The following is a 24951-nucleotide window of genomic DNA, read 5'->3' as shown; positions in this document are numbered from 1 at the left end:
TGGTTCTAAATCTGAAATAAGTTTCTAAAAGGGATTTTTTTTAATCAGGAAGGAAAAGTTGGAGATGTAATTTTCAGGATTTCTTTTGTGGAAAAACATATCAGACACATTTTTATTTTTCCAAGCATAGTATTTTATAAATCTAGAGGGGATCTTTAAGTCTGAGTTTATGACATGTACGTAAGAGCATGACTTGTGACATCACAACTAGTTTGGGTGCCAATTCAATATGAAACTTACACAAAAGAAACATGGAAACTTTACTGAAGCACATATCTTGTGTAAACTTTTAGAATGAACAAAATGAGGGATAACTCAATGAGGAATAAAGAGTGGATGTAATTTTAAGGATTTTAGGTAAATGTACTATTTTGTGGAAAGAAAATAGGCTATGAGACACATATTATTAATCAAAGCAGCATATGTCATGTATATTAAAACATGTCTGCATTAGGTCTTTAATTATTTATTTGGTGTTATTTAAGAACAATCAAATGTTTCCAATCTTATTTGCTTAATCAACCTCAGCTAACCTTTGTCAGATCAGTTTCATCTCTCTCATTCAGTATTTGTAAATATTACTTTCACCACTAGGGGGTGGTAGAGACCATGTTTAAATAATGGCATGTGTAGGCAACAGAACTGGTGTCATCAGAAAAGGAAAAAAAAAAAGCATTGAAAAAAAAGTATTTTATTGATAAGTTACCAGACATCTGCACAGTGCTCTACTTACGCCATCATCAATTCATCCTCACATCTCTCCCTTCCAGTTCTGGCATCTGGCAATAAATAATTATTTACAACCATTAATGAGAAGCAAATGAAAAGCAACAAAAAGTTACTATCATTAGAGATGCTGTCAGTAGTGCACAGCAAATGAACACAGCCTGAAATCAATACTGTTGCATAAAAAGCTGATAGATAGATGATGGTCACTAATTGATAGTCTTGGCAGTTTAAAGGCTTGCTTCCTCTCCCTCTCTCTGTTGTAATTAGATTTTCTGAAAGTAATGTGGATCTCTGACGGCTCATTGTAGAGTTTCCTGAACATCCCAGCAAAAAATGATTCAGTTATCTGTAAAGAAAAAAGAAAAAAAGGAGATCACAGATATGATTATAAGAGGAATTGATTTTCAAATGCTGCAGGACAAGTGCACCATGATCAGTAGTCAGGACAAAAAGTGTTGACAGGACATCTCACCTCTGCACTCATATTTGAGGTCTGAGAAAAGGACGTGTTCCTGAGAGAAGACAAACAGTCCCAGTCTGCCTCCAGCCAGGGTGTGGTCGTACACAGCCCCCGAGTCCGACAAAAGCTCCCTGCCCTCATACACCACAACCCTGCAGTGGAAATACAACACAGCTAACATCATCACACACAGCAGCACCCACAATGTGGTTGATCATAGATGCACCTATAACATGGGTACCTGAGATACAGCTCAAACCCATAGAATAAATAAAACCTTTTCTTTCACAACCTAATAGGTTTACTAATATTATAATCAGTCACTCAAAATGCTGTAATTAAGCACAGTTCCCAAGTACTTGTGCTTTACTTGAATATTTTATTCTCTGCTACCACTTCATTTGAAATTGATATATTGTAGTTTTTATTCCCCTGCATTTATCTACTTTCACTTTGAAGATTGAGATTTAAAAAAACCTACAATATAATGATCTTCTAAGATATGATACCGTAAATAAAACCACCCAAAAATATATAAAACAGTTACCTACCTACCTCTACCTCAGCTAGTGCAATATTACAGTGCTGCTTATTTGTAAATAATATAGTATAATAAATAATAGTAATAAATTCTATTTGCACTTAAGGCAGCTACTATGGACCCAATAGTACCACTCCTCCCTGCTCCTCTCCTCTTATAATGATGTAGGAGAACCTATGGTGGCCATGAAACGACTGAAAAATGCGAAAGAACCTCACTAGAGCCAATGTTTGCTTTGTCCATTCCTGGCTACTGTATAACATGGCAGTGCAACATTATCATTCATTTGGAGTTGTGTCTCTGTCCATCTGGTGAATGTAAATCCAATATTAATTTTAGTTTAGCTCTGTTTTGGGTCTCTGTCAACTCCTGAAGGAAATATCTGAATCTTTAGCTGCTAAATGCTTCACCATGTCCACATTGTAGTCGCTAACTCTGTCCATTTGGTTTTGAAAATAACACAATGACAGCAATGAGAGTGAACCAAAACAGTAAGGTTGTGGGTAGGACAACTAAACAATGAGCTGTATCCCACTTTAAAGCCCTGCAGGCTCATCAATGCTTCTCACATTACTAACTGGATATATTGTTTTTAGGATCTGAATACTTCTTCCTCTATTAATGCCAGCATACCCCACATTTCTGGGTCAGTTTGTTGTTTTGTAACTTATTTTCCTTTCTATTCTCTGTTTTACTATTTATTGCTGTAAATAACATTGAGGACATGACGTCAAATGATATAGCCTATATGTTCAAGGCCGCTACAGTAGAGCTTTGTAGCAACTCTCCAAAAAGATAAAAGTTTGTCTGTCCCTCAGCATCTTTTCAAACCAACATTCAATAAGCACACACAGTCAACCTTACAGTCACACAGTACCCAGAACGCAATGACATTTTTAAAGATCGTCTTCTTTAAGAGCACTTCTGTAATTGGAACAACTGAGCTGCACACAGTTTTCTTTTCCCTCACTTTTTCTCAGCATGTTAACCTAACTGGGGTAGTGATGTTCTCCCAGTCTGCACATAAACAGTACAGAGCATAAAGCATTCCTTGCCTGGCGGGGTTTGAAAGTCCATTAGTGAAAAGTACAACTAAGTAGAAGTAGATGTGACAGGTTCTGTAGAACTGGGTACGACAAAAAAAAGTGAATTAAACCTTTATCACAAAATAACTCTTAGTGATTTATGATATATGCTGGAGTATAAGAACGTCTGAGGGTGAAAAATCTTCTTCAGTGGTGGCACTGAATGTGATTTTCACAGATTTAAGACGTTATTTAGTACAGATTATTTCTCCACTAAAACCTTCATGAACTGTAGCACCGCGAGTGAATGACTGTACCCTGAAGTTGTGACTTAAAGGAACATACCAGTGTTTTTTTTTCCATGTCTTAAAACATTTTGTACAAATCACATGTACTTAACGACATTGCTATTGTTCTTTAGTGTTTTAGAGTTGTTTGTCTCCATTCATTTAATCAAATATAATGTTAAAACTTGCTTTAAATTGGTGAACTCCAGTGAGCATTGTGTCAGTTTTTACTTATTTTGACATTAACTGATGCTCTGGTGGACTTACCATTAGGCAAACACAGGCAATTGCTTGGGGCCCCCGAGATTTCCAGTGGCCTCCAAACGTCTCATAAAAACTGATTAATAAAGGTTTCTTCCATTTAAAGCTAAAGCAATTATTATTGTTTTAGTCTTAATTCGCGCGCTTAAAAATACATAAAAATCTATCATGATCGTTTTGACTGCTCCCCACTCCTTTCTCATGCAATGGACTATTCCATGTTACTGCGCATGTGCAAACTTGATTCAGGAAGACGGTACCAAAACAAACTTGTTGGCGCGATTTTGAGAGGTTTTGAGTTGAGAAAAAAGAAGCGGAGTTATCCCAGTGGAGCGGAGAAGAGGCGAAGGCGAGAGGAAAGTAAACAGTTTTTTAATAAAACTACAAAATGTGTTGACCTTTTTCACAGTGACACCGAATCTAGGTACTCGACAAGCCCAGGGTTGGGGAGTAACGGATTATATGTAACGGCATTATATATTTAAAATACAAAATACAAGTAACAACGGAGAAATTAACCCAACAACTCTTAACCTCTTAAAGGATAATTAGCGTTTTTTTTACAACCTGGAACTTATTTATAGCATAAAATACGATCATTTACTCACCCAGACAACTTTGTGGTCATTTGGAGTCCTTCAGATGAAATTAGCTCCAGTGGATAGGTATATCCGTATAATGCGAGTACATGGGGCACCGAAGTGCAGCCTCTATATAACGCATTATCTGCCGTGAAACTAGCTAATTTCACCAATATTTTGTTATGATACGTTAGTGCTATTCCCCTCCGAGCCCGTGTTGGCATGTGAGGCCAGGAGATACGCGTCTGGATGTGTCAATAAACGTCTGTATCACAACACTGGAGGATTTCCACTCAATGATAAACCGGGCTGTGGTAGAGACGTTCGGAAATGACATCATCTGGGTCAAGGTTCTTTTTACAGTCTATGAGGTCAACCTGGGCTGAGCAAGATGGCAGCCAGAGCACTTGCTTCGCTGTGAACTCCTCCAAGTTTTGGGCACCATTTGCTTCATAAACTAAGGTGAACTTAACGGAACATCACGTTAAAAAACTGGTATGTGATGAAAAAGACGGTTTAAGAGCTTAAGTCTAACTTGTTAACGTTTTCGGGAAGATACACGGACTTTTTTTCCTTCTCCCTCTATTTTGAGCTAACGTAAACGGGCTAATTAGCCAAACGCTGAGACAACAATATGACAAAACGAGTGAATGAAAAAAAGGGGAACATTTTGATGGACTGTAATGATGACTCTCCGCTCAGCTTTTGCTCTCCTTTATCTGATACTCCTTTTTCAAGCCCTAACTCCAAGAAAACTTGCTCAAGAGATAATGATGATGAGGTGTCTAATGCAGACATACTAAAAGCTATCCAACACTTAACGAGCAGGTTCGTGTCTCTCGAACAAAAGATAAGCCAAAACACAGAAGAGATTGCGGCTATCAAAGAAAACATCGGCGGTATCGAACACATGGTTCAGACAAACAACGACAAGATGCAGGTGATGAGTCGTCGGCTCAGTGAACATGATGAAAAAATTGAAGACGCAGAGCGTTACAGCCGACGCTGGAATCTGAAACTTTTCAACCTACCGGAATCCACCAATGAATCTACGGAAGAGCTAAGAAGACAGATCTTTCAAATCTTTGCACAAATGGCTCCAGATGATAAAAACAAGCTTGGCTTTCTCGTCGACACGATTCACCGAGTTGGACGTCCCAGAGATGACAGGAGCCCTCGTCCTGTGATAATCCAATTCACCATGCGCAACTTCAGGCAAAAAATATGGAAAACTTCGATGACCGACACCGTGATGAGGGAGAAAAGGCTTCGACTTGCAGAAGATCTGACATACGGGGAAAGACAATCCCGAAATAAACTTTGGCCACTGGTTGAAAAAGCCCGCAAGGATGGAAAAAAGACTGCATGGCGCGGTCCAGATGTGATCATCGAAGGAAAGAGAATCACCGCTGCTTCAATGAAAGATGTCATTTGAGACACCCATAGGTTTGTCCCTATATCTTCCAGCTTTAGAGCTGATTGTTTCTCCATAATGGGGGAAAAAAAAAAAAAGCTAACAGAAAAGATTGTTCATAAACCACTTGTTAGACTTTTAGACTACTTTGTTACTTAATACATTCCAGTTATGGTTACTTAAATTGATTATTACGGTGCCTAAACTTAAAAAAAAAAAAAAACTCGTTCGCACTTTCGAGGCATTTGCACAAACAAGCCTATCTTTAAGGCTTATATTTTCTTATTTGTTTCTGTTCTCCAGACATTGTGCTCTTATATTTTATTTATTTATTTTTCTCACTGAAAATGAATGATTTCAAGTTTAACTCATTGAAGATGGTCTCGCTTAATGTTAGGGGATTAAGAAATAATATAAAAAGAAAAGCAATGTTCCTCTTTCTTCGAAAAACAAATGCAAATATTATCCTCTTACAAGAAACACACTCCTGCGATTCAGACATCAAGTTTTGGAAAAGTCAATGGGGAGATCAAGCTTACTTTTGTCATGCTACACATAATTCTGCAGGTGTTGCATTGCTTTTTAATAAATTTACAGGTGATATTTTAGAATCCCACAAATCTGATAGTGGTAGATGGTGTATTATGTTATGCAAACTGGATAATATTTTTTTGATCATATGTAATGTATATGGCCACAATGGAACAACACAAGCCCAAACTTTGTTTACAGAAGTCTTGTCCAAAATAAGAGATTTGCAAAGTAAAAATAAAGAGGCACTCCTGATTATAGGAGGAGACTTTAATGATGCTCCTAATGATATGATAGACAGAATTCCAGGAAGAGTTTCTCAAAATTCACAGTTCAAAGCCACACAATTTATGAGCCAAGAATTATCAATGATAGATGCATGGCGTTTTTTTAGTCCAGATTGTAAAGAGTTTACTTGGTCTAATACAAGAGGAACATTACAATCCAGGATTGATTTATGGTTAACCTCCTCTTCAAGTTTACAATATATTTCTGACATTAATCATTCATACGCTCCTTTATCTGACCATAAACTTATTTCAATACATCTTTCCGGTTCTAAAGAAAATGACAAAAAATTAAGGGGATATTGGAAGCTAAACAGTAACCTGCTTAAAAACAAAACTTTTCAAAGCTCTGTTAAATTAATAGCTTTAGATATCTTTCCTAAAAATGATATGAACAATATCCAAAAATGGGAATATTTTAAATTTAAAATTAGAGAAATGGCCATCCTTTGCAGCAAAAACATCAAAAAAGATAAAGACAAAAAAGAAATGGAAATTATGGATGAATTAAAAACTTTTCTAAATAAGGAAAATCTAACAGAAGAGGAACATATTAGATTATTGCAACTCCAAAATGAAATCGATATTTTATATACTGAAGCTGCTAAAGGTGCATTCATTCGCTCTAGGGCAAAATGGTTAGAACATGGTGAAAGGAACTCAAGTTATTTTTTTGCTCTTGAAAAGCGTAATCGAAAAAGATGTAACATTTCGGCGTTGAGAATAAACAATAATCTAAATACTAATCCCAAAGATATAGCAGAACATATTTGTGCTTTCTATGAAAAACTGTACAAGTCTAAATTTGATTCTGAACATTGTGGAAAATTCTTAGACGGTATTAAGGACTCTGTCCCTTTGATATCAGAAGACTTTAAACAACTTTGTGAAAATCCTATCTCGAATTTGGAACTCATAGAAGCTTTAAAACACATGAAAACCGGAAAATCTCCGGGGATCGACGGTTTATCTGCTGAATTTTATAAATCCTTTTGGGATATTATTGAAACTCCGCTTTTAAATATGTATAAAGATTGTATTACAAACAATGAAATGACATCAACTATGAAACAAGGTTTAATTAGCCTAATCCCAAAACCTAATAAAGACCCTTTATGTATAGATAATTGGCGACCCATCACACTTCTGAATGTGGATTATAAATTATTTGCATTTGTCTATTCCAGACGCTTAAAATCTAATCTTGGAAACATAATAAATGAATGCCAAACAGGTTTTATGTCTAAGCGACACATTAGTAATAACATTAGATTAATCTTAGATTTACTTGACTACTCAGAACATGTGGAATCACAAGCAGTTCTTGTCTTTCTTGATTTCTACAAAGCGTTTGACACTCTGGAACACCCCTTTATTTTAAATACATTAGAATTAATGGGATTTGGAGAAAACTTTGTTTCAGTAGTTAAAATGTTGTACAAAGACATCAACAGTAATTTATTGATCTACCCTAACACCTCCAAACGATTTCCGATCAACCGTTCTGTCCGTCAAGGATGTCCAATTTCCCCCTTTTTATTTCTAATTGCAGTAGAACTCCTCTCCCTAAAAATTTTAAATAACAACAGTATAAAAGGCTTAACCATATTTCAAAAGGAACTTAAAATTACGCAACTAGCTGATGATACAGCTCTACTTTTAAGGGACAAACATCAAGTGGAGCCAGCTTTACAATTAGTTTATGATTTCTCTAAAGCTTCGGGTTTACATCTCAATATTAACAAATGCGAAATCTTGTGTCTCTATGATACAGACTGTGCAAACATATGTAACATTCAAGTCAAAAAAACTGTAAAATACTTAGGCATAGATATTACTAAAGATATGTCCTCTAGACAACAACTTAATTTTCTCCCCAGAATTAAAAAAACACAAAATATATTGAATATGTGGCTTCAACGTGACCTATCTATATTTGGTAGAATTCTCTTATCCAAAGCGGAAGGTATTTCAAGATTGGTATATCCTGCTCTGTCTTTATTTGTCGAAGATTCATCATCCAAAGAAATTAATAAAATACTTAGTAATTTTGCCTGGAAAAATAAAAAACACCATCTAAAAAATGAAATTCTCTCGGCATCCAGGAAACAAGGAGGTTTTGAATTACTAAATTTTTATGATTTAAATAACACTTTCAAAATAAAATGGATTAAGGAATGTCTCAAAACCCCAAACTCAATCTGGTTTTTTATTCCGAATAATATTTTTAAGAAATTAGGTGGTCTACATTTTTTACTCACCTGCAACTTCAGTGTCACAAAATTACCTTTAAAATTATCAAAATTCTACCAACAGGCACTCTTAGCGTGGAAATTGTGCTATTCCCACAACTTTTCTCCTCATAAAGCTATAATATGGAATAATGAAGATGTTACTGTCAGGAAAAAGTCCATATTTAAACAGAAATGGATTGATAAGAACATTATTTTTATATGTGACCTTTTCGACTGTCATGGGATAATGCTTAGTTATGAACGTTTTCTTCGTCTTAAAGTCTTTCCTGTTACAAGTAAAGAATTTAATTACGTAACTAAAGCAATCCCTAATGGTCTGTCTCTCCTTATGAGATGCCATTATCAGTATCAAGAAACACTGAGAATAAAACCTCTTCTGATGTTGAATGGACTTGATGTAATGGATTCTAAATGTAACAACAAACATATACGTAATATTTTTTATGAAAAGAGGAAAATTACTCCACGAGGGAAAGCTTTTTGGGATAACATCTTTATGGACACTGACTGGAAGAAGGCCTGGACCTTGCCTTATAAGTTCTGTATTTCCAATAAAATAAAAGAGGTTCACATCAAAATTTTACACACTATATATCCAACAAATTTATATTTCTCTAAATTTTTAGATATTGAAAATAAATGCAGTTTTTGCAATACGGAACCTGAATCCTTAACTCATTTATTCTACCACTGTGCTCAATCTATCAACTTTTGGACTCAACTTGAACAATATATAGTGTGTAAAATCAAGATAAACATTGTAATTGACTGCAAAAGTGTGATTATGTTTTTTGTTCATAAAGAAAAGGACATCACCTTTTTGATGAACTTATTCATTTTGTATGGCAAATTCCACATACATAAATGCAAATACTCCAAAACCTCACCCAACTTTAGAAGTTTCTTGCACGAGTTCAAAGAGTACATGAAATCCCTTACACTAATTGACACTAAACAAAGTATTACATCCATAGATATTTACGAAAGATTTTTCAAGGAAGAATAAAGCTTACACCCCCCCCACCCTTTTTATTTTTTATTTCCCCCCCCCCCCCCCCCCTTCTTCTGTTATTTTATAGTTTCCTTTCCTTGATTTTGTATTTTCTTACAATATTTAAATAACTTTATTTTTTTGTAATTCATTTATTTTTGATACATATTGGAGCACCTGTCTGATATTTCATGTGTTATTATCATAGAGGTTATTATCTGTACAACTGTTTTGTGTACATCAGTTGTTATGCACAATGTTTAAATAAAGATCATTGAAAAAAAAAAAAAAAAAAAAAAAAAAAAAAAGTCTATGAGGTCAACCTACAGACCCCGGATGTTGATAACACGCCACCACGGGCTCGGAGGGGAATAGCACTAAAGGTCCAGGTTGTAAAAAACGGTAATTATCCTTTAAGCCCGAGAGCCCCCGCTGGAGGGTGCATCAGCACCCCCTATAAATTAAAAACGTCTAAGGGCAGTTAAACAACCACAAATATAGTCATATGACACCGTGACTAGCGGAATAAACAGAAAAATCCAAACAAACGTCCCATTTACAACTACAAATTATATCATACCTCTGCTGTTTTTATGGTTAAAAGTTGTGTCTGGTCGCTTAATATTCCTAGTAGCCGCTACTCCAATGTCTCTGGATCATTTTGAGTCGATTCAAGCCAGTTTCCATTTATTTACATGGCATGGGGTATGAATTGCAGATAGCCTGCCTCCTTGTCCTCAATACGAACACACGGTTTTTGTCTCCATCTAGTGGTTGAACTGTGCTATTGCGACAGATTTAGCCAACTGCACTACTTTCTGGAGGGCTTGACCTTCCTGCTGGAGCCCAATGTTTTCTTCATTCATCAATATTTAACAATAAAAAATTTAATTTTAATTTCCCTAATTTCTGAGCTGTGGAAATTAATAAAGGTCAAATAAATTGAGGATTGTTGACTCTCGGATGCCATTTTTCTTTAAATAGTATCAGTTGCAGGACAAAACGTACCACATTTGTGTTTTGTGTACTTGCATAACTTTTCCTCTGAAGACAGGAATAAGATCGTTCTCTAAAGCAAGTGTTAACTAAAATCAGTGTCCCAGATAAACACGCTCAACTAGACGATTTCAAAGTAAGCTAAAAGTAATCTAAAAGTATTTATAATACATTACTTGAGTAATCCAAGGGAATACATTACAGATTCCATTTTAGGACATGTAATCAGTAATCTGTAGGGGAATACATTTTAAAAGTAACCCTCTCAACACTGGACAAGCCATACGCTCTTGCCAGTAGTAGCACTGCTGTCAGTGTCAGCCGAGGAGGAGAAGTGGAGAAGTGGAGAGTGACACAAGTGACCCTTTTCATCATGAAGATGTGAGTATTAAAGCGGTTGAAATGGTAAACTATATTAAATGCTGATTAATGTTCTTATCAATTACAGTAAAACCGTTGAGATGATTCACTTGTTAGATAATAATCCTCAAGAAAGATTTTAAGGACTTTATCTAGCTCAGGAAATTGGATAGTTTTCTCAAATAAACACTTTTTAGTTGATTCAAAATCCTTGTTTGTTGATAAATATTATTCACTGGACAAATTTTAGTGTGGTAATTTTAAGTCTGTCATGCACAGACATGACCTGAAAGAAAAAAAACATCTTCTTTTTTTAGTAACACAAGATACAACAATATCCAGGCTGAACCTACTTGCTGCTGCCCACATTGAAGACCTTGTGTTGAGGTGAGAATAAAACTTTTGTCAGTGCAGTATGAGAATATGGAGGGCCCCAATGACTAAATACGCCCCGCTCACCAGTCTCAAATAAATCTGAAACCTCTGCAAGTTGATTTCCATACTGTCCAGACATGAAGGGAAAGCAACAGATGCTTGAAAATTATTTGAAAAATAAATTTAGACGGACAGAGAATGCTCGAAAACACTGACATGATCTTCTAAAAGCCAAGCCAATAATTTATTTTTTTTAAAAACTGTAATTAAAATTCTCTTAATGTTGAGTTATTTCTACAAGTGCTCTTACACGTGTTTTTGTAACTTAAGAAAATGGGTGATTTACATGATCCTTATCCAGTTGTGGTTTATAACAGCTCAACAGGAAAATATGAATACAGGCTCCTAAGAAGAAAATCAACCATTGGTTCTTGTGTTTGTAATAATCTCAAGCTCGTACCTGATGAACCCGGTTTTGGGTCTGTGGATGAGGTGCAGGCGGTAAGCTGTGAAGTCCTTCCAGCCAATTTTATTGGGGTCATGCCACAATGTTCTGACCTGAGACGAACAGACAAACATAGAATTCAGGGTTGACAAGAGTACTGTATTTGTGTCTGATCTTTACTGAGGCAGTATAACAACGGATGGGTTGTTGAAGGTCGTTTTAGTAAAGATTTATCTTTTTGAGTAAGAGATTTAGTGTGTAATGAGTAGAACATAAATGGACAAAAACATATTGAGTCACTGATTCATGCCTGGTGTCTGGTGTTTCCGGTGTGCCACAGAGCGTTGCGTAAATACTCCCCTGGTCCTGTAGTGGAGTTGACCAGTTTAATGGAGACTCCAGCTGTAGCGAAAGCTTTGAATGGCCTTTTTTCCCAGTAGGCCTGTGACACCTGTTGTCATTGAAAGAAGAGATAAAAGAGAGTGAGAGAGTTTGGGTTTATGTACAGTGGTAGATGGCTGAAGAGGACTGTCACTGCACACAAGAGGACAGGGATGTAAAGTCTTTTATGTCCTTTTTCATGTTTTGCCAGTGATAAATCTGATATAAATTGTGCGTTTATGGTCAAGGAGATATTTTAAAATGTATAAAGAGAAATATAACTTTTGATTCTTCCACTGGTGAAACCATTAGGTGTTATCATACATTTTCTGCATGCATGTCTCACCTGTTTCCACATGACGGCATAGAAGCGTCGACTGGATTGGTAGCCAAACACAATGCCAGCATAGTCGTCATCTCGGTCGGTGTTCACATAAAACGTCACACTGAAGTCTACTGCGCTGAACTTGTCATAACCTGTTTAAGCATAGGGAACATTTTTTTAACTGCAAACCCTTTTAGACTACTTTTCATTATACTTTGAATGGGATTTGATTTTTTGTGGTTAATCCCACCCAAAGCGATGCCAGGGTCCGAGTTGGCTGTCTGCAGCAGTTCGGTGCCCTGGCTGCGGATCACCCAGAGAGGGTCAGACTGCGTGGTGCCTTTAGGGTCCAACAAAACAACCTGAAATTTCCTGAAGTCTGTAGACCCGATGTCATGGTTCAGTGGACAAGGGTCCAGTGCATCTGGAATACTGTCATTATCAAAGTCTTCAAAGCATGAGTCTCCACTGCCATCGCCTGAAAGAGAGACAGAATGTAACATTGTGACATCCTGGACTTTTCTGCCAAGAAGGAAATAAAAAGGACCTGGTAATGTGCAGATGTAGTAGGACAGTCCTGTATGATGGTGGATAGATTAAATCTTTTATTCATGATTAATCACTCTACTGAGAGCCATAAATGTTTTATGTTGCATGTCCAACATTGACATGACCTGGATCAGTGGGAGCATACCGGACCGATAGTCACAAGATTTGACTGCATGACTGCAAAATCCATTTATCATAAATTGTAAAAAATATTTCCTATTAATATCCAAGATATTCTCAGCTAATATTGAGAAAAAAGTCTCAAAACACTGACCATTTGAGTCTTGCTGTTCCCTATTGGACACCAGTCTGCAATTGTCCCTGTCGTCAGGGATACCATCATTATCGTCGTCATGGTCACACTCGTCTCCCTTCCCATCATTGTCATGGTCAGCCTGGTTGCTATTGGCGATGTAGGGACAGTTGTCTAGAGAGTTTTGATGGCCGTCCTCGTCTATGTCCTCATTGTCGTCACACAAGTCGCCCACCAAGTCGCTGTCAGAGTCGAGCTGCAAACACACACACACCAACATGATTACACAGTAGCAATATTTATGTGAACATAATATGAAGTTGTATGTGTTTTCTGCACCTGCAGTGGGTTGTGCAGAAGGGGGCAGTTGTCACACTGGTCTCCAACACCGTCCATGTCTGTGTCTCTTTGGTCAGTGTTATAGACTAAGGGACAGTTGTCACGTTCATTCAGAACCTCTGGAGAAAGAGGGACACAAACACACTCAGATGGGAAGCAGATAAATCACATTTTTTTTGTTTAGGTAAGTATATATCATATTGTCAACTGTGATAGATAGAAATATTAAACATGTTACATGTCACTGCATAATTGTGGCATTATCTGAAAGTAATAATAATAATATTTTATTTGTATAGCACCTTTTATACAAAGATGCAGCCCAAAGTGTATTACAAAACAAGATCAAAAAATACATTATAACTGATTTCATGTCTGTAGGATTGAAAGGAAATAAGACAGTAGACATAACTGACACAGGAAGACTTATTTACAGTATTCGAAAGCATGTCAGTGTGAATGAAATACAGTGTGGGAGCTCAAAAGAAGTAGTTATTACCTGTTCCTTATTACCTGTAAAGTGTGCAGTTTTCTAATTAAGTATGAGTAAAAGGAATGATAGGGAGAGTTAAGTTTTGTTCTTTTTTTCTACCAATTTACTGTTCCACACTCCAGTCCAGTAGATGGTGGTAATGCACCTATAAGCTGGTTTGCTAACTGCCACTAAAACTCAATGTAGAAAGTAGAAAAAGAAGATTTCAAAAAAATAAAAAAATAAAGTTAGACCAAATCTAAAGTATAAACAAACAATGTTGAATTGAGTAAATCATGAAAGCCAAATCAAAAAAATAGGTCTTTAATTTCTACCAAAGGAGTTCGTTGGGAGGGGAGGGTGTTCCACAGTTTAGGGCACTACTTATATATACATATATATATATATATATACATATATGTATATATGTATACATATATGTATATATATATATATATATATATACATACGTATATATATATATATATATATATATACATATATATATATATATATATATACGTATGTGTATATATATATATATATGTATATATATATATATATATATATATATATATATATGTATATATATATATATATATATATATATATATATATATGTGTGTATATATATATGTGTGTATATATATATATATATATATATATATATATATATATATAATTGTTCCAGGCCTCATTTAATGAATAGTTCCTACCATCTCCATCCATGTCAATGCTGCAGGCATCTCCCTCTCCGTTGTCATCAGTGTCCGTCTGCAGTGGGTTGCTATCAAACGGACAGTTGTCACAACGGTCCCCAACTCCGTCCCTGTCAGAGTCAAACTGCCGAGGGTTGTACACCAGTGGGCAGTTGTCCTATGCCAAATAGATGCACATTAGCGCACACATACACAGAAGGCATGTGAATATTTACCTGTTTCAGTCATGTCATCTTCAAAGCTACTCAATGTCCAAGTCACAGTCTCACCCTCTCATCTAGGATGTCATCATTGTCGTCATCAGGATCACACGCGTCTCCTAGTCCGTCCATGTCCAAGTCTTCCTGTCCAGAGTTTGGCAATCTGGGGCAATTATCCTGCAGCCAATCACAACTCAGTTTAGTGGAATAACATCCAACCAGAACAGGTCCTAGCAATAAATTAATAGTTTAGATGATGTTTTTATTGTTATGTTTTGCTTTTTAACCTTTTGACAGTGATAGGTTGCATTCTGTTTGCAGGGCAGTTTGTAGTTGGGCCAGCCATCCAGATCAGAGTCTTCACCACACAGGAATCCATCACCCACAAACCCAATAGCACACAAACACCTGTACAAGACTTCAGATGCCAGGCCCAGGTACACACACTCAGCATACTTGTGGCAGGAGTGTGATTTGTCTTTGCAAGGATTATATGGTTCACAAACCTACAATCAGAGCAGCTACTTAAGAATCTGAAAGAAGTTTATAATTGTAGTTCAACGCAAATTACAATTATTCATACAAAGGAAAATATGAATACATGCCTGCTTGATTTTCTGGGCTTCCTGCAATCCAAGGCCGAACGGCTGAGTGCCTTTATAGCGAGGAGGACAGGGCAGACAGTAGAACCCAGGGTCTGTGTTCACGCACTCTGTGACGCACACACCCTCCACTTCACACTGCAGAGATAGAGGAATTAACAATGCTAGTGTATTATACAAAGGTGTTATAGGTGTGTACATCACTTTGTCAGACAGCCTCACATGATCACATACAAGGTGATAGAGATTTGTCAATAATAGGCTGATATCATGTATCATCCTGTATCAGCCCTTATTACCTCATTCTCATCTTCACAGTGAGTGCCATTGCCATTTAAACCCAACGGGCAGCTTCCACATTCCCATGATCCATCGATATATGATATGCATTCCACTCCAGGAAAACATGGATTTGACAGCAAACACACGTCTGGAAACATATATAAGGTTAAGTCCTTTGCACATACCAAATTGTCCAAAATTGGGTCAATTTGTGGAAATGTATATTTGAATAATTTGTCTGCTCTCTTCTGTGCCTTCACAATTTAATAAAATGCAGAATAATATCTTTTAATCCTGGAGATATGTTTTCTCCAGTAAAATAGGATTAAAGTTTATCCATCAGTGTGGGCTCAGCCTACTTCTAGTGTAATATCTGCCTACACATTTAAGATGTACATACAGTACCTATTTTTTTAAGTTTTCTGGACTAGGTTATTATTTACCTAAAGGGCATTCTTGTTTGTTACATGCTTCGTAGTCAGCAGCATCTCCTGCACAAGGCTTTCCACCATGCTGAGGGGCAGGATTCGAGCACTCCCGCAGGCGAGTCAAAAGGCCTCCCCCACACGACTGTGAGCACAGTGACCATTCAGACCAGGCTGTCCAGCCTCCAGCAACTACACACAGACACACCATTCACTTGTAAGTCAATTAAGTACCATCGGTGTAACTTGCATGTACATTTGCGCTTGTGTACTTACTGGGGCAGAGTGTATTGTTGCAAGATTGTGTCTCCCTGGTGCTTCCTTTGCACCCTTTGCCCCCTTTCTGTGGTGGAGGATTGTTGCACAGTCGGACACGTGTGATGTTACCCTCACCACATGTGGTTGTACACGGAGACCAAGGAGACCAAAGGCCCCAGTTCCCGTCAGTGCGCGCTAGACATGCAACAAGAGCATACAAATTGTGAAAAGTTTAGGGGTTTTTTTAAAGTCTGGAAACGTATCAGAGTAGAATTCAACCACAGCTCCACACTATGTATACATTTAGAAAACTAAAATGACATGTTTCAATTATGATAACAATCTCTAAAATCCATGTGTATGCAGTTCCATCATTTTTCTTTTTGAGGAATATTTAATTAATTCCCTTGGACCAGTTGTGCTCAATCCATTAAAAAAAAAAACCCAAACAAACAAATTAAATCATGACATGTGACAGATCAGACATGCAAGGTGACGTCCTACCCTTGCGCCCACACTTCATCGGCATGCAGCTGCGGGTTTGAAGTGACGGGCCCGGGCAGCCCATGACACTATTGCAGGATCGGCCCCTTTGCTGCCCTCCACGGCCACAGGTGACAGAACAGTCAGTCCACTCGGACCATTGGGACCAACCATCCTTGTTATCTTTAAATATATACAAAAACATACACTATTGATATGCTTCTACTGAATCTTGTCATCTTATCACACTTTGTCAGCACTACATCATAACTCACTGAGACAGACAGGGCAGCACTCCTCATCGATAAAGGACGGATTGATGCAGGATACAGGAGGGCACAACACCTGCTGACACACCACCTTTCCATCCTGGTGAAGGAGAAGGTGACCAATGTTCACACGTTTAGATTTCAAAGCCATACCATTAGTCAGGCCAAGTTAGTTTGAGCCAGATGTTTTGCTAAATGCCGACCCTTTCATAGGAATGGTATGCTGTCATGACTCAGAATAAATCGACTCCCTCAATCCATCCTTGACAAAACTAATGATATTTTAAAACAGAAACAGACACAGAGGGAAGGATGAAGCAAGCACACAAAAAAACAGAAGCAGACTAACAAAAAGGCAGCTCTGGAAATAAATAAAGCCTCACTGGATACAAGTGAAACTTAAGTATCTCCCCAACTGGTAAATGCATTTTAGAGCTGTTCAACATTCTGGAAAATATACTTATTTGCTCCTTTGCCAAAACTACTCTCATGTTTGTCCATTTAATATGAAGCCACAGTCAGGGGGCTGTTAGCTTAGCAAGAGAATGGAATCAGGGGAGAACAGCTAGCCTGGCTCTGTCCACAGGAAGAAATCTGCCAAATCCAGTTGTTAAACTACAACTTGACGATTTTACACAGTTTTTTTATGGATTAAAAAAAATAAGATGTAGTATTGATTTTGGACTTTGGACTTTTTGGGGTTTTTTTACCAGGTCAAAACTTGAGACATAAATGTTAAGACTCTCAAGCCTCAGTTGTCAATAAAGTCTACACTCAAGTCAGTCAACTCTTTAGAGTATCAAGTATCATGTAAGTAAAGTCTCACAGCAGTCAAGTCCAAGTCAAAAGATTTTTTTATTAATTTAGATAAATAAAGTAAAAATGGAGTCAAATCAGACTTCAGTCACAACCATGAAAACTTGAGAAGGTTTACTATCTAACTTAATATAATGCAGGGGATGCAGAGTTCTATCTATGACAGATCTTCCATTCAGTCAGAGACTTGCATGGCGCTCTCCCAGGAAAAATAAGTAAGCAACAAGCATTGTTCAACACGAACCCAGCAGGTACAGGCGGTACAGCTGTCAACCTCCCAGTCCTCCCCCTGGTCGTAGATTCGTCCATCCTGCACACACCAGATCTCCCCGTCTCTGTCTCTGTCAAAATCACTGTCATCACTGCCATCGCCATCGCCACCACCAGCATCTACGCCACCACCACCGCCTCCGCCTATGCCACCGCCACCACCGCCTATGCCGCCACCACCATAACCGCCACCACCATCACCATCACCACCACCTATGCCACCACCACCTATGCCACCACCACCGTCTACACCACCACCGCCGCTGCTGCCACCGCCGCTGCTGCCACCGCTGCCGCCACCACCGCCGCTGCTGCCACCGCTGCCGCTGCTGCTTCTGCTGTCACCGCTGCTGCTGCTGCTGCTGAGGCTGAGGCTGCTGCTGCTGCTGCTGAGGCTGAGGCTGCTGCTGCTGCTGCTGAGGCTGAGGCTGCTGCTGCTGGAGCTTCTGCTGCTGCTGCTGCTGAAGCTTCTGCTGCTGCTGCTGAGGCTTCTGCTGCTGCTGCTGCTGTTGCTAAGTTCAGCCAAAGATATGCGCATCTCTTCATTTTCTTTTGACTGAGAACACAAAAACATATGTAGCACTTCAAAACTTTAAAATAATTGCCAAGAAAGCATTTTTTTAAACATACAGACTTGAATTTGGCTAAAACAGTGGTGAGATGATTAGTAGCCAAAATTCTAACACTGATTGCATTCTTCCTGCTTGTTTTTTTCCCCAAAATTATGAGGATATTTACCACAAACCACAGTGTCTCCTGCCAGAAAAAGCATGTTGCTGTTTGTTCCACTTGCACTGAAAGAAGAGCAACTCTGTTTCTGGTTTGTCGCACAGATTTCCCACAAACTCAAGTGCAATGTAAAGTGCATTGCAAAGGCTGGTGTACAGTTTTCACATTGTTCATTTGTATATGACCACACAAAAAGTGTGAATTGTGAATTTTGCAATATGTTTGCAATGTTAAAAAGTTGCACTTAACACCTTTTACTGGGCATCTTTAAATATTCAAAACTCCTTCCTTTTTATTAAAAATAGCACTTATTCTCTAAAATTCTCATCTGAAATACAATTTCTTGCTTGAGGCATATCAATATAAATGTTGCATCACAAAGTTAAACACTACAAACAAATTCCAACATGCAGATGGCACATGTGCACATATGTGTCTTACTACTCTGTCCAGGTCTTCAAGCAGGTTGCTGGTAACAATACGCAAACCTTGGATCTCAGTGAGTAACTCCACCAATTCTTCACATGGATGACGACACATTTTTGGCGGCACATTGTCGACCTCTCCACCACCCACACCTGCAGAGAAGGTACAAGTGTGTGTGGTCTGCGTCTTAAGTTTGTGTTGAGTGAAATAGAAGGTGAAACTGTATGCATACATACAGTATATCTGAATTCGGTTATCGTATGTGTGTCCATGTGTTCATGAGCAAATGCACATCTGTGGTACCTGTGCACACAGCTGCTGCATAGAGGAGTATCATAAGCCAGGGAAAACCTCTCAGCGGACTCATTCCTGTTCACACATAAATCACATGTGTAGTCGCCATGAAATACAGCAACCCTACTACACCACCATCACACATTACAAGCAGGACTGCTGCCAAGGAGATAGAAGAAGATAAGGGGGAATTAACTTTGCATACCTGCGTACTCGTTGCTGCTCTTCCTTTCTTCACGATTAGAAATCACGGCTGGTAGGCTCGTCCCTGCTGCAGCTCCACAGGGGCTGTGATGGAATGTCTGTCTCCTTTCCCTCTTCCTTACAGTATTTTCTCGTCTCCTTGTTTCCTTCCTCACATTGGCATCCGGTCTGAGGATAACCAGCCCAGCTTCCTCAGTATTTGCTGTTAAATCACCCAAATGAAATCTTCTGAGTAAAGAACATGCGGACAGCTCTGTTAGTTCTGTAGAAAGTTCTAATGTGGTCATGTATTTGCATGTGTGTGTGTGTGTAAGTGTGTGTGTGCGTGTGTGTGTGAGAGAGAGAGAGAGAGAGGCAGGAGTGGGGGCCATATATTACCCGTCTGTCTGGCGATGGACTGGGCTTGCATATCTCCCAGCGAGAAACCCAGCTGGATGGAAGGAACTTGTGTGTGTGTGTGTGTTGACGTTTCGATGCAGGTTTCCCAGACACATCATTTACACTCCACACTCTCCAAACTGAGACACACATGAAAACATGCAACGACACACATGCACACTCATTGGCTGCCTGAGTTTTCCAATATTTTAGGAGCAAGAGAACTGGCATCCTCATGAATCCCTGGTGAAAATTAAAGTCTTGCTGTTTGTGTTTGTTTCTTAGGACTGATTTTTTTTTTTATCTCTGCAGAAGATCACGAGCTAAATATGAGCAAGCCGATGGAATACAAAAACATCTACTTCCATTGGGATCATCATCTCTTTCCTCTCTCTCGCTCTCTCTTTTTTCTCCATCACTTTCCTCTCTCTTTCTTTCTGTTCAGGCTTCTCCCTGCTGAGTCAAAGAGGCATCATCATCCTGATTCACATTTTCCATCTGTAGACTCCACTTGTGGAATAATGAATCTCACAGATGTGTGCACGCGCGTGCACACACATGCAAGCGCCTGTGCCCATACAAACACACACACACACGCACAAAATTCCAGCAAATTCCCTATTTGCAGACACCTAGAAACATCACAACAAAGAGCAAATAGGAAGAGACACCATGTTTCTTCATGGAAGTGAATAAACAGCCGTGGCAGTGAAAGCAGGTGCTGTCTCTGCTCTGGGAGTCAGAAAAGCCCAAAAGTAATACGATCTGAAAGGATACAGTAAAAGGTAAAGTCTTGGGTGAGATTACTTGGCAAAGACCAGCGTCATACTCTGACTGCCCTGTCGTATGGAAGGCACATTCTGCTCTCGGATCTCTTTTCATAGTCCATAACTCTGTCCTTATTCCCCTGTGTTTATAGAGGGAAGATAGTTTTAAAGAGTGCATTCCCCTTGCTGTCTCTGAAAGGTTAAACTGATTGAAGGTTGTAAGGCCATCACAGGCTGTAGCCTGTGAGACTGAGACAGGGTTGAGAAACAGAGCATTTTATGCAATCAGGCGGCTTAAGAAAGGGCTGAGGTGGGGTTGCAGCAATTGCCCCATTTCTTAAAGTATCCAGACGAGACAATTCAAAAGGCTTTTGCATTAAGCCCTAGCTGTGAGCAGCAAACTCACCAGATAATATCCTGCAATTGCCGCACCACTCTAAGCATGGAGTGGTCAGAGAATTACATGGGCTTAAAGTAAAAGGATTTACATGGAAGGGTGCGCACAACACAAGAATGGAGGAGGTCGGGGACAAAGGTGTCATAAGAGAGCAGAACAGACATGGATAACATGAGCAAAACTTGAATTATTTCTGTAGTGGCATATTTCAGCACATGGATAAATATATACTTCAGTGGCATGTAGCCAAAGCATAATTAAATAAATAGATAGATAGATAGATAGATAGATAGATAGATAGATAGATAGATAGATAGATAGATAGATAGATAGATAGATACTGATTAACTAAATGCACTAGACAGACAGACCCCTTTGTTTATCCCACTAACAGTCATACTACGTCAGTAGAACAGCAGAGGGACATTAATCCAGTTATCAGATCATCCTAATATTCTGAAGATTAGCTCGCACCACATACACACACAACGCCTCTGGGATTTGTAGTCCAGAATGATACATTCGGACTCCTTCCTTGCCCATTTCCCAGCAGGCATACACGATGGAAGCCGTCAAATATCAAAGCCTTTTCTCATTAGTCTCACTGGTGCTGAAATCAAAGTCTGACCTCACAGTAATGCACCCACAAGAGACCTGTGGGCTAGTCATTTGGCTCGACCGCCTGCGTCGTGCGTCACGGCCACCACAGTTATCAGTGCGCCGTTACAGGTGACGCAGCGGACCCTGTGCAGATGTCTGCCAGCCCATGTATTGTGATGATGTTTCAGACAAAGTACTGTTTAAATACATTATCTTGACAGTTTCATGAATGATAACAAATTATTTTAAGTCTATCGTTTCTGAACGTTTGGCGTCATCAATGTTTTATTGGACTTTCCTTGATTGGTGTGAAATTGAAAAGGTTTTCTAGATTAGTCTCAGTCTCTCTTGTGACTATGTGTTTATAAGTGTAAGATTTCAGATAGTTCCACTTCTTAAGTTTACTCTACGGTCAAACACTGTTCCCAGATCATATTTTGGGCCGCCCTGGCTCACAGTGGGAATTTCATACATGTAACATTCAGCTGGTCTGAGAAAGGAGAGAATGCTTAACAGGGAAATCCAAATCTCTCCATGTGTATGAATTAAATGATTTTACCAGGGCTGTTTTAGCTCGACAGTGTGAATTTCAAAACATAATTTTGTGGGCTATAATCTGAAATTCTGTTTAAAAACCCACCAACAAAAACACAGACGAGTTCGCCATAAGACATATTAAAAGATTCATCAAGGAAATTTCAAACCAATGTTATCAAGGAAATGCTGCCACTAATACTTTTTTTTTTTTTTTAAGTGATGACTTCAAAGTTTAACTAATGTATTCTCTGGTTTCTTCAGGCTTTATCAGGATACTCTAACTCTAAACTAAACTAAACTATATATCACGATAAAGATTGATATTGCCAAACCCCCTTGCCAAAATCATTACAATGTTTGGCTGTATTCTTTGTAGCTGTGCGCGCTCCCGCCAGGTGCGTACATTTCTCTGCGCACCGGCCCTGTGCGCGCTCAAGGCTTTGCACAGCTCAATTAGTGTGACACACTTTCCCCAGCGATCACCTGCTTTCCGCCCGGTCACTGGACACAGCAGATTATGCCCTCTAACTCCGACAGAGCACTTCCAAGCAGACACAACATTCATTAGATAAAGAAAAAGCGTCTTTCCTTGCTTTTTTTACGCGCGCTCTCAGCAGAAAAGTGACCCCGGCTATGACTGTGGATGGAGATATGGCTGACCAGTCCGTGTTCACCCCTCAGAAGGAGATCGTGTATAACGGCCTGCTGCCTTACTCCGACCGATTGGACCGAGAGGCCACGGAGCTGTTGGAGGACATCAAAGCGAACCTGTCCAGAGCAGTCCTCCTCAGAGAGCTGTGGCCCGGGGTCGCTTTCTGGTCCAGGAAACTCTTTTCGTAAGTGTTGAAGTATATACAGTATGACAGCTTAAACCCATAATTTGTTATTGAGCATATTTCCTATCTATTAACATAATGATTTCATAATATAACAGTTCATCCAGAAAGCTATTCGGAGGCCATTGTACTGGATTGACAGGTTTAAAAGTTGTATAAATACCTTTTTCTGGCACAATAACAACAAAAACAGAAGTTAATAAGCCTCACAAATGTGCTCTAATGTTCGTTGCAGGACTGTTGCATTGCATTACAGGTGGATATAGCTGTAATGTTGAGTAAAGATATAACATAAACATTCAATGCTTCAAAGTGAGGAACGGAAAGTGCCAAACAAAATTTCTGTGTCATATTTAATGAAGGGACCTACAGTATGTGATGTTACAGACTTTTCCCAACTACTCTGTCTGGCTTTAGAGAGCATCAGGGCTTCATCTTCTGCCCTGCAACTGTAAATAAAGGCTTGTCTTTTAATTCACTTTGTCTACTTGGCATCTGCTCAAATTCCATGAGGTTACTCAAGTTAACCAAGTTACTCAAGTTACCTCTTCATCTCAACAAGGCTCTATATTTAAGAATATGGGTCAGCTGCAGGAAGGAGGAAGTGATCAGCTGCCCACCTTTCACCCCTCACACTTCATCCTCAGGTTTCTGAAGCTGTATGGCCGACGGTTCAGCAAAGATGACCACATCCTCTTCATTAAGCTGCTGTATGAGTTGGTTACGCTGCCCAACCTGGAGCCCTACATGATGCAGAGCTATGCCAGACTGCTCATTCAGCTTCTCAAGTGGGTGTGATGCTAACACATAGACACACACACACACACACACACACACACACACACACACACACACACACTAAAAGATATATCTGAGTTCCTCATCCTTGGGGACAAGATGAAGACCTTGCAGTAGTATTAGCTCCTTTGCTTTAAAATGTGCAAGTCGGGGTGGTTAAGGAATCTGATCAGGCGCCTCCCTGTGGACCCTCGGGGCAGATCCAGAGCACACACTCGAGGGACTACTTATCCCATGTGGTCTGGGAATGCCCCAGGATCTCCCAGGAGAAGCTGGAGGATGTGGCTGGGGAGAAGGATGTCTGGATTTCCTACCCTGCTGTCGGCTTTATGGATGGGTTGCATTATTCTGCACAGAACATTAAAACAATTAAGAAAACATGACAGATATTCATTTTAACAAAGCATTACTTTGTACTAAAGCAATGAGAGCTTTAAAACAGAAAGCTGACCAGTTTAAGATCCGTTGCCTTTTTTGCCCTTTATAATGAGATCACAGTTGGTAAACATCAGTGTGCCACAAGTGGTATACTGATGTCAAGTCCATGACGTGTTAAAGTGGATTTTTCACTTACCTCTCTGCTATTTGGGGCTCTGCCATGTGGAGCTTTGGACAACCTGCAGAGTTGAGAAAGAAAAATAGGAGTAATTTAAAAAGCACCCGTAGAGTGTTGGCTGAATTATGCTCTAAATTTGTTATTACAGTTATAGAAAATGTTAGGTCTGGACCAGCATCAAAAAGAAGGGCAATGCTGTCATTCATAAGGAATTGCAAAAAAGGATAAAAAAAATAGCCTAGACAAAT

At 38.9% G+C, this 24951-nt stretch overlaps 3 protein-coding genes across 3 annotated transcripts in view; 2 read left to right on the top strand and 1 right to left on the bottom strand.

Moving 5' to 3' along the window:
• Positions 1 to 24951, top strand: part of ptprea (protein tyrosine phosphatase receptor type Ea) — a 424624-nt gene that overhangs the window by 87885 nt on the left and 311788 nt on the right. The window lies entirely within an intron of this gene.
• Positions 676 to 20241, bottom strand: LOC128380930 (thrombospondin-2-like). Its single transcript, XM_053340820.1, has 23 exons — positions 20213 to 20241; positions 19836 to 20059; positions 19640 to 19705; positions 19352 to 19488; positions 18689 to 18737; positions 18156 to 18301; positions 17102 to 17195; positions 16848 to 17009; positions 16362 to 16538; positions 16104 to 16277; positions 15678 to 15808; positions 15382 to 15516; positions 15064 to 15282; positions 14846 to 14953; positions 14574 to 14733; positions 13386 to 13504; positions 13068 to 13302; positions 12495 to 12722; positions 12266 to 12396; positions 11849 to 11989; positions 11554 to 11651; positions 1202 to 1341; positions 676 to 1075 (listed from the first exon to the last, which is right to left on the bottom strand). The coding sequence occupies exons 3-23, from the start codon at positions 19701 to 19703 to the stop codon at positions 1068 to 1070; spliced, it is 2856 nt and encodes a 951-aa protein (XP_053196795.1). The 5' UTR covers positions 19704 to 19705; positions 19836 to 20059; positions 20213 to 20241; the 3' UTR covers positions 676 to 1067.
• psme4b (proteasome activator subunit 4b) overlaps positions 23147 to 24951 on the top strand; it is a 35720-nt gene continuing 33915 nt past the window's right edge. The window contains exons 1-2 of the mRNA XM_053340790.1: positions 23147 to 23349; positions 23997 to 24137. Of these exons, the coding sequence (XP_053196765.1) occupies positions 23147 to 23349; positions 23997 to 24137 (344 nt within the window). The remainder of the gene's footprint in view (positions 23350 to 23996; positions 24138 to 24951) is intronic.

Source organism: Scomber japonicus, chromosome 20 (assembly GCF_027409825.1).
Source record: "Scomber japonicus isolate fScoJap1 chromosome 20, fScoJap1.pri, whole genome shotgun sequence".
Lineage (NCBI taxonomy): Eukaryota > Metazoa > Chordata > Actinopteri > Scombriformes > Scombridae > Scomber > Scomber japonicus.
This window is presented reverse-complemented; position numbering and strand designations above follow the sequence as displayed.